At 43.7% G+C, this 13,405-nt stretch overlaps 1 protein-coding gene across 1 annotated transcript; it reads right to left on the bottom strand.

Moving 5' to 3' along the window:
* Positions 1–2,836: 2,836 nt before the first annotated feature.
* Positions 2,837–5,917, bottom strand: LOC130698431 (NK1 transcription factor-related protein 1-like). Its single transcript, XM_057521071.2, has 2 exons — positions 5,211–5,917; positions 2,837–4,001 (listed from the first exon to the last, which is right to left on the bottom strand). Exons 1-2 carry the CDS (start codon positions 5,746–5,748, stop codon positions 3,097–3,099), a joined length of 1,443 nt encoding a protein of 480 aa, XP_057377054.1. The 5' UTR covers positions 5,749–5,917; the 3' UTR covers positions 2,837–3,096.
* Between the last annotated feature and the right edge of the window lie 7,488 nt (positions 5,918–13,405).

The following is a 13,405-nucleotide window of genomic DNA, read 5'->3' as shown; positions in this document are numbered from 1 at the left end:
ATCAAGGCTGGAATGTAGCCACCAGTCACTCGACCCTTCCTTATTGCCTTTTCGTCTTATGTGCATTGGGAAGAAACGTCGGTTCGGTTCATATGCGTGTGGCGTCGCTCTAGATGATGGGGAACGAACGAAAAAAAAAAAAATGTGTTATAGTCTACATAAGATACGAACTACAATCAAGAGACAAACAGCCTGAACGAGGAGAGATAAGGCATACAAGTTCCAATCGTTCGGGAATGTTACCTTTCCTCATCGTTGAGTGCAATCAGATGTCTGCGTCCCGATAAAAAAAATAGAAAACTAAAAAAACCAACTTGTCCCCCCTCATTTCGATTATTCATCTGCCGTCAAAATGGCACGAAAACGAACAGATAATTAGACATGGCTCAATATACACAGCACATCCGTTTTGACACTCGGGCTCCTCTCTACATTATCTTGTTTTGGACGCTTTCCTCTGCTCTTTCCATCTTCGTCTCCGCTGAATTCTTCTTTCTTTTTTTTTTTCAAACCCAAGTGTTTCCTTTCTCTTCATATTCTTCTTAAGAAGACGGGCCCACACATTTCCAAATGTCAAAAAAAAAAAAAAAAAAAAAAGACTAGAAACTCTTATCGTCATCATCGTATGGGTTCGTATATACATCAGGATAACATCCCTTCCGTTTTCTTTCTGCCCTCAAACAAAACGGGCCAGCTCGTTAGCGCAGCTCATGGCAAATTAATTTCCTCGCATTCCTCCCAACAGCAGAAAGTGCAGCTATGCCGATGACGAGCCTTGACACAAGTCGTTCATTTCTCTCCGTCATGTACAAGTTGCCATGGATGGCTGGATGTGCTTTTGACGCTACGTTTTTACGTGCAGCAGTGCGTTTAGAACTGACGCACCCCTAAAACAGGAATAAATTTTTTTAAAATCTATGTCTAGTTGTAGAGAGAGTTAAATATTACACGAAATTCTTCAACTTGCTTTAAACGTTTCTAGTGAAACCATTTGGAAAAGTGTTTTGTAGTTTAGTGTATAGCGTTGGACTTTATTAGACAACTGTAGCACAAGGGCCCATTTCGTGTTCAAACCCAAATCACCAAGTAAGCATCCAAGAGTTTGAATCATTAAAAGGTTTTTTCAGAGATAGGTTGCCAGTTGATTAGACTCGTCACTCGGCTGCTCATTGGCGCAATAAGGATCGGCCAATTAGTTGGACCGATGACAAGTTGAACGACTGCTGGCACACACGACTACTAATATACTCCCGCTATGAGAGAGCTGATCGTTGTGCAGCTTCGCTCAGGGTGAAAACTTGCTGTCCCCTCCCTTTTATTTTTTTGTCCTCCCGTATGGCAGTTGATCCCGTTTCAAAGTTTTTTCCCGGGTAACGCACCGTACGGGCTCGGTAAAACTTTATTTTTGAGAGCTTGGCACTGGAACATTGTGTTTAGGCCTAATGACATAGATCGACGATTGAAAATACAACCCCCCGGCCCTGACATATTCGAGGGGATTGGAACAAACATGGTTGAACGGAGTGGGATGATCGTTTTCGGAACGGATGTTTCTTGAAGCCAAAAAAAAAAAAAAGAGTCTTGTAAGTAGGATGCTAAACTGTGCGCTATGCGCGTAGTCTATGCGGCACGGATGGAGCGGATGAACATCATCCAGCGCACTACCCATCAATAGTCCACAATGGGTTCCGGTCGTGAACAAAGTGTCGGGGATCATTAGCGTTGCCGGGCAAAAGGCTTCCCACCTTGAAACGAGGGATAGATCGTTAAATGCATTTAAATATCGTATTACGCAATAGTTTGAGGGAAAAAAGGGGGGGATACACGAGCATAAAACAAATTCATGTTCATCTTCCGCAGGAGATGTCACGTATCGTAGAATAAACGCTGACCAAGTCGGAGAGATAAATAGAAATAATGTAATTTAACGTGTCTTCAATTAGATGTTATCCCTCGGTCTTGTGATTTTGTATCGCTTTCATTTTAACTGAATATCCATCATTGTCATTGTAAACCCCACTTGTAACGATCTTGCTGATTGCCGAAACCTGTTTCCTGTTTTAGTTTTGAAACCTTCGTTTGTGGTACTGCAAAAAAAAAAAGATCGACTTATTCCGGTAATGACGTCTAATGGAGCTCTACACAACAGGATTGAATCGCGTGCACTCGATAGCGAATGGCCTACAGTAGCTCAAGGCCTTTATAGCCTATCTGCGTGCTTGTAAAGTCTGATTATACGGGCCAGTAAACAAGCGTTTTGCTTCTTTACCATCTATAGTTGTTTGCCAAAGAGTCCTGCTGTTCGTTTGTCGTCATCCAGCGTATACACTTGAAGAGGGAAAACAACAACAAAAAGAAGAGACGGAAGCAGATAGGCTACGGCCCGTTGAGCAGCCGCACACGCGGAAAAAAGGCAGGGGGGGGGGGGGGGGGAGGCAAAAACAATCCCCCCTTCCCCTCTCTTTTTTTTCATTGGTCTATCCATCCATCTATCTGTGTAATACCACGTAATGGGCCTTTCGATTGACTTGGTATAGAAACGCCGTCCGTCTCGATGGACGCGGATCAGGCTATTACAACTACACCCTGTCCACTTTGTAGCGACTAGACACGCAGGCCCTGGGCATCTTAACGATTGCACGGTGGCCGTCAATCCCACGCAAAACTTTTAGCTGAAAAAGCTCAATGTTTTTTTTTTTTATAGATATAAACATTTTTCCAAATCAGCAGTTGCACCGTAGAACACGCGTACTGTACACAAATTTCATGTTGGCCGTTCAATGAGATGACGCGCAAAACAGTTGTAACATGAGACGCGTTCACTGTATTTTTGTTGAACAACACAATGATGGATATAATAATATGGCGGATCAATAACTCGAGTCGATCGTCAAATGTCAATCAATGTTTCACAATCATTCAAAAATGAGTTTTACCTCTGCCGAAAGACGGGAGGGAAATGTACAGGCCCAAACAATTCCTCTATTGTGATGTTAACTGTATGTACACAAATAGACAACGGACGCCCGAAATACACACAATAAACACAATCAAAAGAATTTTCACAAACAAATGACACACGTTCGTATACGGAAATCACGAATGGCCAATGTGATGGAAACAAGGGTGCCCTGCCCCGCCATTGGCGTTGCCCAGCAAAAAAGGTAAAGCGGCAGCGCTGGCCAGGTAATGAGGATTGTACATCATCGAACCGACCAGTCCGGCCGAGTAATTCTGTTGGCCACCTGCAGCGCCATTGGCCGTCTGCGGCTGTTGCTGCTGGCCGTAGACGGGCGAATGTTGTTGCTGTTGATGATGACCTCCAGGCTGATTGCTGCTACTCGGCGGCGAATTGACGTCCAGCCCGGGATTCTGCTTCTTCCACTTGGTGCGCCGGTTTTGGAACCAAATTTTCACCTGAGTTTCCGTCAGAGAAAGTTGCAGCGCCAAATTGAGCCGCTCGCACACCGACAGGTATCGAGTCGTTTTGAATTTATTCTCCAACGCTACGAGCTGCTCGTAAGTGAACGCCGTTCTGGCCCGTCTGGGTTTGCCACCTCCACTTCCGCCTCGATCTCCGCCACCGTTCGAACTGGAACAGCTACCTACTCCATTACTGTGTTTCATGTTATCATCAGAGCCCATCGAATTGATCACGGCTAAATTCTTCATCTTTTTATTCTTCTTCTTCTTTTTCTTCTTCTTCTTCTTTTTCTTGTCCAGTTTCCTGTCCGATTGTTCCATCTGTTGCTGAAGGAGTTCGGCTGCCATTTTGTTCGTACCGTCCGTCAGATCGTCACCGGTAACGTTTCCCAGTCGTATGAGGACAGCGGCAGGGTCATTGACGTCATCGCAATCATCCATGTCGACTTCGGTATCTTCATCGTCATCGTCATCATCATCTTCTTCATCATCGCAATCGTCGTCATCGTCGTCGACATCGTCGTCGTCCCCAGACGAAGTTTTGTGACTGGTGATGGAACGCGCTCGATAGCTCCTCTCTATATAATACGATTTCAAATGCAAAACAGATGCATTCATTTAGTTGTTAGGGGAATGATTATTTCTAATTGCGAAAAGATGGCTGACTCTATCCCGTGGGTTTGCAAAATGCGGAAGAAAACATTTCCCTGGACATGCGAAACGGCCCTGAATCGTCTCGTGAGACTTGCGGGCAGTTGGCGCTAAAGAGAAGCTCATTCGGCGCAATGGATGCAATATGTTGAATACGTCGAAATTAAAAGAGGGGAGAAAACATTTGCCTAGTTGATGACTTCTGCTGGAAAAGTCATCATCTATCTTCCCAGTTTTTCTTTCTGGCTGGCCTTTCTAAACGCTAATTTGAAACACCGGGGCCCCCTCTTTCGCCCTCCGCTAAGGGAAAATGAGTCTTTCCCTTTTCTTTTTTCCATGTCAATTCTCTTGGGCGACACCTTCAACCCCCCGTTTCTTCAACATTTGCCAAAGAGACAAGACACAACCATTTCGCGGCATTTTGGAACAATTTAAAAAAGAATCCCCCAACCCTTCAAACATAAAAGGGGGGAGTTTGTTCAGAGAAAAAAAAAAAAACAAGCAGATTGACTTTCAAACAAATTACGAGTGACAACTGAAGAAGAAAAGGGTTTGCATGATGTGTGTGTCAAAAAAGTAAGGGAGGAGTCCAACTCCGGAAGTATCTTTTCGGACGCAACAGGAGGATGAGCCTGGAACTAAGGGCTTTCTACACCGAACTTCCGTTTTAAACATTTCTGATATTGCGGCTATTGAACTCCCTCACCGCACTCAGCGTTTCTTTTTGTTGCCAAGAAGAAACGATCCTTTATCTTTCTCAATTGTTTTTTTGGGCCCTTTTGTTTCAACGTATTAATGTCCTGCGCTTACACAATGGAGGACGGTGTCAAAAAACCAGTTACCGGAAACCGCGACAGTCCAACAGTTGCCTCGTGTCGTCAACTGGACACCCGACCAATTTTGTACAACCCCTGCAGCAATAACGAAATAGAAGGAGGTATGCATAATAGACTAATCAACTCCTCTTCTTCTTTTGAGAGGGGAAACAAGGTCTAACAGCTGATGAGATAACATGCACTCGAAGACATTCAAGACGCAATAAAAAAAAAAAAGAGAAACGCAATTCCGGGCTGGAGAACACGTGTCAAACGTGCAACAACACAAAGAGATTAAAAAATGATGATGGATGAATGTACCTGATTCGAGGTCGCTGCTACGGTCGTAGAGACTGTCCTCCGACTCGACGGATGTACTGTGCACGTCCATGTGATGATGAACGTGATTTTGTAATTGGTGCGGATGAAGATGGTGGTGGTGTAACAGACCGGCCGGAGGCAAAACCCACGGATGATGGGCTGGATGGTTGAACAACGTGTGATGAATGTGCTGGATCGGATGCTGGAAGATGTTGTTGTTTAAACGCGGGGCCATCGTCTGCGGATGGCCGGTGAATTTTGTCGGATCGAGAATGTTTTCAACGCTGAACTTGAGCGATCTCTGTTGTTGTTGTTGTTGTTGTTGCTGTTGTGGCTGATTCAGGTGATGGTCAGTCCGCACGGCCTTCGATTCCTCCTGAACGCAAGCCACTGGTGGCGACACTTTACTCATCCCGGCCACGAACGGCCGCCCCTCACTTCCTTCTATAATCGCTTCCATCTTCTGATGAATTTTCTTAAACGACGTCTCGACGACAGGCCGGAATCGTCTCAGATCCACCGGAAGAGTAGCGTCCATCCGCAAAAGCCCGACGCGATTTGAAAATACAAGTGAACTTAATAGCGTTGCACACTCGGGAATCACGCCGCACTTTCCTTAATTGATACAATGAACTCAACTGAACAGCCACCGCTAATGATCTTTAGAAATCAATTGAAAACAAAAGAGCGGTGAGACTAGTTGTTTGACTGAGATTGAACAACTGAATGAAGCTATAGTGGACGACTAGCGATGTGTATATGACTCTGGCCAAAAAGACGATGAGCAGAAAAAGGCGGTAGATATCCGGTATGGGGGGGGGGGGGATGTACGACTCGTTTTTTAGTGTGTGTGTGTATAAAATACGGGACGTGAAACCGCCCAGCAACTCTTCGCTGGAGCAATGAAGGCCCAGAGGCTGAGAATAAAGAGCAAAAGTGGCCTCCCTCTTGCAAGTCGTTGACGAGACAACACCAAAAACACGTATATATATACACACATCCACGGATGCTGCGCGGCACTCGCCTGGCAATATCATCTACACATGGATGGCTCCGCCCATCCAGCAGCATCCGATTGGCTCGGAGAGAGAAAAAGAAAAAAATGTTCTTCTTCATTCCTCTCTGGCTGAAAAACAGCTGATCAACGCCGACTGATGAGCATCGTTTTGTATATACAATTTTTTTGGGGGTTTGTTTTTTTGAAATTTTAGTTGACGACTTTAGATATTTATACTAAGGCTAGCAAATGAGGCTTGCAGGATGCCGTCGGACTCTTTAATTTCCTCCGCCGCCTACTGAAAACGATCAGACTTATTTCTTTTCATCGTTGAAACGTCGGTGTAGGCAATTGCGGAAAAAAAGAAAAAGGAGAGCCGCTGCAAAAGAGAGGCGTCGGTGGGCTGCTAGTATATATTAGTCCTACGTGCAGTTAGATGGCAGGGAGAAGAGGGAGGAGACGGGAAACGATGAGAGCGGCTTTCACGGTTGAACGTTCGGCTCCCGCTCGTCCCGCGCGCATCGTCGCAGCATTACGGGAGAAAATAAGCTGCGTGAGAGCCGGCCCATTGGGTTTCTATGTGCTGCTGTCATTAGCTTTTCCATCATGAGCCCTTCGATGATGTTGCCTGGTCCATTTTCAAAGAGCCCCAGCCCTTGCCAACTGGGACTCGATAGCATCTCATCGTTTCTTGTTTTCCCTTTCTCTCTCTCTCTTCATTTGGAAATTCTTTTTTCTTTCTTCTTTCACGTCAAATCAAGCGATTCCTATTGGAGCTTTTTCACTAACTCAAATGAGTCGAGAATAATCACCACCACGTCGCGCTATTATGGCCTGAATTCCAAAGCTTCTTCTGTTCGTGAAACATCAGACCTATGCGTCTACTTTCATTTTGCTATCAATTAACAGTGTCTTATCTATAGCTTACAGAGTTATTGAATTGCATTTGGAATAGCTTCCGGAATATACACGCAATTCCGCACGAGTTAAGACTATAATCGCGCATCTCATACTTAACGATGTGTATAGTACTGTATTACATAGTAAATGATCGTAAGAGATATTGCATGTAGTCTCTCTTAATAGTTCCTGGATATCGCAATTGAACGATTTAGCCTGTATGTCATATCCACCGAAGTTGACACACCCTCTTTTTTTTTTTAGCTTCTCCAGGGAGCCATTTTCAACAACTTATTTTCCCATCCGCCGTCTGTTGTTCGGATGTTTCTGAATGTCATTTCATTTTTGACAAAAATTATGTTGTACTCTTCATGTATGCAATTTCTAGTTTTATGTGGGCATTAGAACGTTAATACGTATGGAGATTGTAGTGGCGAGGGACGGTCGACCGCCTAAACTGCATCGAATCGACGACGGATGCCACTAATCCAGCTAAACACGACAGCGATTCATGCGTAAAGATTTCTTCTGTTTACCGCTCGCCCCCTTCCTCCTTATTATGCATTATTTTGGGATAATTCGAACGTATTATAATAATCGGCCTCTTACATCAAATCACATGACGTCCTACCGCAGAGGCCTATACAGTTGGCTTTGATTATTGGAGTGGTCTAGCGTATTCGACGATTCTTAAAAGGCATTCGCTAGTGCTCGCGTTGATATTGTCTTCATAAAAAAAAATAGACAGAAGGTCCAAGTGGCCGTCTAATCATTTGATAAGAGTTCCTCTCTCTGGCGATATCTAAAATGGATCTATTTCTTCCACATCTCTTGGTTTCGCGTACACCCTAAGCTGATTGAGGGGCGTCCTGTATTGATAGATGCGGATTTGATCGAGTCGTACACACACGAGTGTGTACAACGGTTCGACTACGCCTTATACAGCCAATATAGCCATTACTCTGCGCATAGGATAATACCTCCACCGTAGTTATAGCGGATAGCAAAATATAGAGGCCTAGAGTGATACGTATCGACTGCAACACAGGCAACAGATATGAAGGGGACGTGAATTCAGCGAGAGAGGGGGGAGCTTTGCTGGCTTCAAATGGGCGTGAAATCGTTCGAGAGAAATCGGATCAAATCCCCGAGACCCCAACTTTTTGCAATTAACTCCAATCACATCAGCGCTTTACACAATGTCTCCAATTTCCTAACGGTGTTAGTTTGGCTGATTGGAGGTTGGTCCTGCAAACAAAAACATTTTAATGTTTGAAATTCACTTCTTTGAAATCATGAAAGGCGATTTTTAAGTTAAGAAATAGATTTATCAACACTTGACCTTTAAAAAGAAAGTACAAAAAAGAAACAAAAAAAATGATGAGAAATAAAAGAGGAGAGAAAGGACTGCACTTACTGAGCGGTGTTGTTATATTCCTTTTTCCAGTTGAGTAGTAATAGGATAGACTCTATAAAAGAGGCGATAAAAAGACTCTGTATTTATAGATACTGTATCGATATAATACTTACCTCCCTTGCTTGCCTTTTTTTTTTATATATTTCTGTTCGAGATCTTTGTGAAAAAAAAAGGTGACTGGATGTCGTTTGTGCTAGCGTTTTTTTTTTTTTCGTTTGGGGAAAAGCTTTAATCCGATTGCACTGTTTATACAGAAACACATAGGCAATGGTGATTTAAAAAAAAAAGAAAAGGACTTGACGCTGTTCGGGAAGCAATGGGTGCCATTCTCACGCTTTGCTCAATAGTCTGTGCGCCGATAAGACGGATCAAAAAGCGAGCATCAAAGCGCTTGAATAAGACCATCCAGCGGGCGTACGCCGAATTGCAACAGCAGCCAAAGTGAATCGTGTTCAGAGAGAATGTTTTACGAACTCGCTTGTCTTTGACAAGTATTATAGTGGGCCATATTATAATATCGTCGGCGAGAACGAGCGTTCTGCTATCTTGTCAATCCTTTTTTTTTAAACTGTTTGACGCTTTTCAATTCGAATGGAGATCAGCTGACATGTGCAACGGGATGGCTCTTTGCTGTCCGTTTATTTATGAGATGTTAAACAGCTTGCGATAGAAAGCTGCTCCGTTTTTCCCATCGTACGGATAATAAGTCACTTGATACAATCAATTGCATCCGATTTGGGCTTATGCAGATTCGACCTTCTTCCACTTGATGATGATGTTTATACAGATTGAAAAAAACAATCCTTTAAAAGTCAACTCCAACTGCTGGCAAAAAGGCCATTTGCAATTGGATCCCCCATTCGAATCTAAGGAGGAAGACGAGAGGCCCTAATTATTCCAAATTGCCTTTTGTAAAGCCGAAAGAGGCCTGATTTTCAGATGATTGTTTCGCCCTATAATCTCTCCCTTTGTCAAGTGATTTCGAGCTGAAAGGTCCCCATAAATTGCTTCGCTTGGAAATCTTACCAAAAAAAATAATAAAAAATAGATAAAAGAATTGATCCTATTAAATCGTTTTTGTGTGTGTGTGTGTGCATTGTTGTGCTCTGTCACAAGTCGGTATAGGTCCCTCACATGTGAGAATGAAGAGTCGGCCGAGGGCGGAGTTGCGGATGCTATGGGGAACCGCAACGGCGCGAGACCCGACGCGGTCACACAGAAGATGAAAAGTCAGGCGGTAGCCTCTGTGTGTTTGATGCGATTGTATTCAACACACAAAAAAAAAAACGAGTGGAGATGGCCGAAGCGGAGAATAAGAGACTTAACCATATCCAATTCCTCAATGCTGCCGTCGCATGCACTCGTTTTCGCATTTCTATAGCGCGCACTTTGAAAGTGGAAGAATGCCATGTAGGATCACTTCATTCAAAGCATTCATCACACTCGGCCACAATGGAGGTTTTGTTATGTCCATGGAATGTCTTTGGTTTGCCAAAATTTTGTTGATGATGTTGTTATTGTTAATAGCTTTTTTTTCCAGCTTTGTAGTTAATGATGAGCTTCAAGTTTAATTTCGGCTTTGGCGTGATACCGAAATTGCTTAGAGTAGGCTACCATAAGCAAAACGACTTGGTTCGTTTTTACGAAGACATCGCAAAAAGTAGGGGAGGAGGGTGAAGAGAAGGCTTACGACTTCGTTATACATAAAGCCATAGAAAAAATGTAGGGCTTGACGAGGCAATTAGCGGTCAGCTTTTCAAAACTCTTTTTCTTTTCAGTCCAGCTCTGTATGATGATGTTTGTGCTTGGCGATATGGCGAACCTTATACTCCCTGTTCATTACTCTTTTTACGCAGATGCCGATCAGAAAATACAGCTAACCTCAACGACAGTCGTTAGTTTATCTCTAGCCAATAGCCAACTTACTGCAGGCCATCGTTAAGAAATAGAAGAACATTGAGAAATGGGAACGAAGCGAAAACAAGCTGGTGAATTGTTGCCAACAAGGACGACAATCCTCAGTGTCACTTTTGCCTTCTCCTCCCACTCACTACACCTACCCTCTCGACTTTTCTTCTACATACGTTTTCATCTTCATCGTCTTCCACGCCCTTGTGTACAGAGAGGAGAGTCCTTTGTGGCTGATGGTTATTTTTTTTTTTGGATCCTGAAAGCGCCGACAAGTGTCGCTCTTATGTTTCAAAGGACCAACTGTCCGCTCCTTACTGTTCCTCATTTCATACTGGATCAAGTCGGATTTTATTCTTCTTTTTCCATCGCCCATCTTTGAATGCATATTTAACTCGTATTTAGCAAATGAACGAGACCTCACATCACATCAAGAGGCCGAAAAGGATCCAGTGCACGTGACCCATAACGTCCAATGCAGCAAATCGATCTTGGAGACGTTCGAATTTATTTATAGAAAACGAGGCGATATATAGAAAAGAAAATGGGTCTAATGTATTCTAACATAGAAAATACAAAGCTAGAATAGCCGTATGTTCCATTGACTGCCATTATTTTCTGCGAGACAATGTGTTCGATTCTACTGCGTTAGCTTTTTGTCGGCATTGGGCATTGGCTGTCGATGGATTTATTGAGACCTTGTTATGTTGAGACGGCAATTGCATGTAGAAAAACGCAGGCCGTTGTCACTGACGAAAAAGATGGCCGGTGCCCTGGGTTTGCCGCTCATTATTTCCAATGGCATCGTCTATTATTTGTTATCGACTCGTTTCCAACCAAATGTTTTCTGCCAGGAGTCGTGATGGCGACCTCCCGCAGCGGCCACCAGCCGATCCTCTCCTATTGTAGTTTTTCTTTTTTACGGTCTATACAAAAGTATTGTATAATATAGAGCGTTACCTGGGTGCCCTTATTTCAAATGGTCCCGGTTCTATAACCGCACATCATCATTATCATCAGCTAGCGTGTACACAACGACCTTTCAACAATCGGATGTGTGTTAAGCTACTCATTCTTTAGCTATACACATCTCTTATGATTTTAACTCTTGTTTTCATTATCACATTGAAGAACATTCTTTGTTCTCTACCAAACCATAAGGTTCGCTGGCAGAGTTGTTATGGTGCTGACAATCATCAGCTGCGAAAAAGAACGACGATGAATTATTTGCTAGCAGGGAACTGCCGTCAAACTATGCACGACGGGGAATGTTTCTGCCAAACGAACATCTACACGTTCCTCCTCTTGTTACCACTCGGAAGATAGAAGAGAAAAAAAAAATAGTCGGGTGTAATTTGTAAAGAACGAAACAAGAGAATGCGACTGAGAGAAGTAAAGCGACAGAATGAGGATCATTGTTCCGACCAGACCGAGCGTGACACGCTAGCAACGAGGTGTATGCTTTCTATCCTATTTAAACGACACGCGAAAGAGGGGAAGAGCTGAACCCACTAGCAATGTAGGCAACTATCTCGTATTTGGGGAGTACCGACGGAAGGAGGACAATGTGTTGCGACGACGTGCTGCCATAGATTTCGTTCAACCTTGCCATGGTTTCACTTTCACGAACGCTACAACTCGTATGCAGACGCCTTCACCTCGATCCGTAGTAGCGTTCACTACATGTTAAAAAGATCGAACCCGCTAATTTAGGTAGAGAATTGGTAGCCCATAGGTTGTTCGTTAATCTTCCACCTCCAAACAAGGTGGGGTAGGCAGCTAATCATGGAGCCATGATCCGACTCGACACCCACAATTCTTTTTCTATATTAGAGTTATACACAACAATGATAAGCTACGTATTTATGTTTTGTTTCCCGTGTTTTTTCTTGTGCGGAAGGTTGTCTTCTTCCACTCGTTTTCCCCCTGCTGTTCCACATCCCCCGCCTTGATGAATGACCTAACGACTTGTCGTTCGTCGTCGTCTCCTTTTCCACCTCTTTTGTTCTACACACACGCAGCATACTGATGCAATATAAGCTCATGTTGTGTCGTGTTCTCTAAAACTGTTTCTTTAGTCTGTCAATTCTTCGATTTGTTACAGCCTCTGGCACTCACCCAGTTCTCTTAATTTAAACTGACTCACATAAGTCGACGCATTTCCGGAATGGATATGAACATCAGACACCTACAAGAACATTGGAGGCATTCGGCAACAGGCTTTATAGCAGAGATTCAATCGATTACTAAGTACGTCATTCATCATTCACGTCATAAATTGACGCTCATTTCGGACACGTTAAACGTTAAAAAAAAAAATGAAACACCTTATTAGGTATAGAATACTCTGCGATGCTCTTGACAACCGCTCGAATCCCGACGTCACTGATTAGATGATGGCAGCTTGGCATCAACAGCAAGCAAACGATTGTCGCCTTGTTTGGGTCTATTATGCATCCAACAAAAGCCTACGTACTGCCTGGCATCACCTCTGCGTGTATGATAGCCCCCAGTCTGCACGGAGCCCATCAGTCAGCCCCCTGCTATACACACCATCTCTGCCAATTGCTTTCGCTTGCGCTATAGTGAACTCGAACGATGAGGGAACGTCATGAAATGGATGGTGTCTAATATATGGAGATTAAACGGCTATGCTCGTGTATGTATGTAGACGATGGCTGGCGCTTCTGCGGATTTATATCAACGCGACTAAACGGAGTGAACGGTTGACGGCGCCGTGTTAAGGAGGCCTTTGCTATACGCCGTGTGCGTTTTGCCTCTATAATATCACTCGGGAATATAAAGAAAGCGTTCAGAATTAGATGAGCGCGAGTCCCTGTAGTATATATATATAGGGGGCCCCCCCCGGGACGTGTATAATCCAAGTCATTACGGACGACATTGAGACGCAACCAAGCGGCAAATCGTTTCGATAATTTGATCCTCTCAAATCTTTTTTTTTTTTCTCTCTCT

Source organism: Daphnia carinata, chromosome 3 (assembly GCF_022539665.2).
Source record: "Daphnia carinata strain CSIRO-1 chromosome 3, CSIRO_AGI_Dcar_HiC_V3, whole genome shotgun sequence".
NCBI lineage: Eukaryota > Metazoa > Arthropoda > Branchiopoda > Diplostraca > Daphniidae > Daphnia > Daphnia carinata.
Note: the sequence above shows the minus strand (reverse complement) of the source record. Positions and strands in the feature narration are given on the sequence as shown.

What these genes read in the sequence shown, in the direction of transcription:
- LOC130698431 (XM_057521071.2), bottom strand. Translation starts at nt 5,748, where the DNA reads ATGGACGCTACTCTTCCGGTGGATCTGAGACGATTCCGGCCTGTCGTC. An exon ending in TAGCAGCGACCTCGAATCAG is followed by an intron (nt 4,002 to 5,210) that starts GTACATTCATCC and finishes CGTATTATATAG; the next exon opens with AGAGGAGCTATCGAGCGCGT.